At 30.0% G+C, this 3,371-nt stretch overlaps 1 protein-coding gene across 1 annotated transcript in view; it reads left to right on the top strand.

The window, feature by feature from the left end:
* Window positions 1-2,022, top strand: part of TRIADDRAFT_62402 (uncharacterized protein) — a gene marked incomplete at both ends in the record, with an annotated part of 3,597 nt that extends 1,575 nt beyond the window's left edge. The window contains 5 exons of the mRNA XM_002118326.1: window positions 144-570; window positions 835-861; window positions 947-1,157; window positions 1,315-1,424; window positions 1,964-2,022. Coding sequence (XP_002118362.1) covers window positions 144-570; window positions 835-861; window positions 947-1,157; window positions 1,315-1,424; window positions 1,964-2,022 — 834 coding nt within the window. The remainder of the gene's footprint in view (window positions 1-143; window positions 571-834; window positions 862-946; window positions 1,158-1,314; window positions 1,425-1,963) is intronic.
* Between the last annotated feature and the right edge of the window lie 1,349 nt (window positions 2,023-3,371).

Below are 3,371 nucleotides of genomic sequence, written 5' to 3' on the forward strand. Positions count from 1 at the left end.
CATACTGTTTACGAGATGATGTTAAGCCATTTGATTTACCAAAATGTCATCAATCAGATTGGCTCTACATCGGATACGAGCGTACAGATATTCCATATCTTCCAGATGGAATTTATTATTGCTTATTATCTTCTTGTTTAAAGGAATGGAATAATAAGGACGTAAAATTGTACTATCAATGTGCCAGATATTATTTAGAAAATGACAATCATTACCTTGTAGTCAAGAAAGAGGAATCTCACATCGGTTTACAATATTGCTATCAGAAAATAAATGAGCCCAAGACAAGTCAATTGATTAAGGATAAAGTTAAAAATTCTATATTTGTCAAACGGCCACACGAAATTGTCAAGAATAAACTCATCTCCACTGTCAATGAAAGGATGGTCAAGTTTAAAGGGGCTGATTGTCGATATTTCGTCAAATGTAGTGAATGTAATACACAAACAAGTATAACCGAAGAATACAAGGAAGGAGATCAAAATTGCATTCAATGTAAGCATTGTAATATGTACTTTGAGAGTCGATCTTTGAACGATTGGATGATTTATAATGAAAATTTCTGGATAGGTAAGCATGTGAGAATAAACAGCAGCTTCATTCTTATATTATCACTTTTCATGATATAATAAACTATAGTCATACGCTAGAGCAAGCAAAGAGGCATAAATGTACTCTATCATAGCTATTTTACTATTTAATATAAGGTGATTTTGTAATAGCGTAAACAATAGTTGATTATTATCAAGAATTATGGGCACTAATTTACTGTACTGATTACTTGAACGATAGAACTATTAATCGATTATTGCTATTTTTATTCCACTACTTTAGACCGATGGAAAGATACCAAAGATAAAGGTAAACCTCTATTGAATTGATATCTATCAATCATTCTCAATTGCATTTAGTAATTCAATTTTAGATCGATTCAAATATGATTAAGAGCAATTACTAAAAACCCAATTACCTCAATTACCCAAAGCGTCCTCAGGATCAATGACTCAAGAACATCGTGAAATCCTAACAGCCAATCGAATGTTACTTGCTCAAAAATGTCAGGATCAAATCTCACCAATATGTGAATATTTACTTGGAGCGAGTATATTAACATCATTCCACAAACAAACAATCGAATCTAAATTGACGGCTTCTGAGTAAGGAATTTTTATATAGTACATGTTCAGTAACTGTTAAACAGTATTCTATCTAATATGCAATGGCAGGCTAAATTAATAGTTTGTTTATTTACTGCAAGAATAAATTTTGTAGTCGGAGAGCAGTTATCGTAATTATTTTAATTTTGTTTTACAGAAAAGTTTGGACTTTATTGGATATTCTGCTTGAGCGTGGCGATAGAGCCTTTGATGAGTTTTGCAAAGCTTTAACATATTGTGAAATAACGGTGGAAAACGTCAATAGTGGTAAGCATTCAAGTTTACGAATAGACCTAACGATTAAAACTTAACGATGTGATACATGATTATCCCACTTTCGAGTAGAAATAACAATAAAATGATCAGAGTAGAGAATAGTACATCAACTATATAATGAAATTAGATTTTCAATTTACCGTTTTGTTATACTGTACTCAACTAAATCAATAGTTGGTATTTCAGCTTATTACGCACAGAACGAGTACCGGTAATTAATAATATAGCTTTTTCGTAATTTAGAAAGTACAGCTTTAGCTGTAAAGGGCCTGTGATAGCTAAAATTGCTCTATCGCAAGTCAATTGATAGAATCTGTTGCATCGATCAAAGTAATCCCAACTTTACAGCTCCTGTATTTGCGTGCACTTAAAAATAGAGCTCATTTAAAGATCGAATAGTGTTAAAATACCTACAAGGGTATTACATCGAGCCTATTAAGCAAACTTATGTGTTTAGTATTTATGAGTAGAAAGCGAATATTTTGGTATTTATACATGTTTTACTCGCTTCTGTTAACGCAAATTGATAGGTCTTGGGTCTATTTTGCAAGAATCTGAGATTAGTCGAAAGGAAGGAACAGCAATGTAAAACGCTGAGAATTCAAATCAAGATGGTAAGTTAGTAATGGTCATCTATTCATCGTAAATTAGTTTCCTTGCATACATATAAGATTAGGTTATGCCACTTACTAAGATAAGACTAAAATATGTGTGTTAGTCTAATATTAGCTTAGACGCATGANAATAATAAATCAANTTAGATTATAGATTGTATTGTTGATCGAAGTAACTAATGAATTAACTATNTGATAGAGTAAATTTAGAAAGTAGACCGGTAACTAATTTTATAGAGGAAGTATTTAGCATTACAGTTTTTACCAAACTAATCTGCTAATGATGCTACCTTTAGTGTAGTTCAACATTAATTTTCTAGGACAAAAGGTTATAATTTATGATTATCATGTTGTGTAAGAGTTGCAATTATTTAGATTATTCATAATTTAGTAGTTAAGGTAATCGGTAATACGTAATTTAACATGTATATAAATACTGAATTAAATTTGACATTAAGCAGTACGTATTGAATTAACTGATCAAGCTTAGAATTTTTTTGATTAATTTATCTTTATTACATTGAAATATGATTTTTGATTTTTCAATAGGGTAGTTGGAAGATATTTATGTTGTTATTGATAGCGTTAAGTTGTGCCTACAAGATCGCTCATTTTGAAGTATAAACGTACCGTAAATTTATAAAATCTTATCTACTCTATTTTACTTCTAGTGATATTACTATTCTGAATTGTAACACACGTATTAATTATGCTACTGCTACTCCTAACTTTGATAAAAGCAATATAAAAATTTCATTGTTTATTACCAATAGCATTAGTTAGCTAAGTTTGGTTGCAATATCCATGACTTACTTTTTCTACTGAAAAAAATACTTCTCGTATTCTGTCATACTGTATTATCATCAATAGCAACATAATAAAATTACTTAAATAAATAAAATCATAAGCAATTATCATAAATCAAGAGACTTAATTTCTGAGCCTATAATTGCTTAATTGAGCTCTTATAGCTCAATATTGTACTCTATTGACATTAAAAATGTAGTAAACTCTTCATCAAATGCTCGAGTAGTCAAGCTAGAAAATATAAATACTGGATGGTGTAAAATGATAAAAATAACCTTTTCTATCCGGTTGGCAAGTAACTAAAACAACGCCATACTTTGGAAACTAATCTTCACTGGAAGTAGTGATTCGTTATAAGAAAAAATAATTCAAATTGAAAGTTTCAAAGGGTATAGAAAAGTCATTCAAAGGCTAAGAATAAATGTGCTATGAGAGTGATTATTTCTTTTTAAAGATTTAATCTTTGTGTAGGAATAATTGTTGTCAAAAGAAAAAAATATAGACCAATACTCTACAC

Source organism: Trichoplax adhaerens, genomic scaffold (assembly GCF_000150275.1).
Source record: "Trichoplax adhaerens TRIADscaffold_45 genomic scaffold, whole genome shotgun sequence".
Classification (NCBI taxonomy): Eukaryota; Metazoa; Placozoa; class Uniplacotomia; order Trichoplacea; family Trichoplacidae; genus Trichoplax; species Trichoplax adhaerens.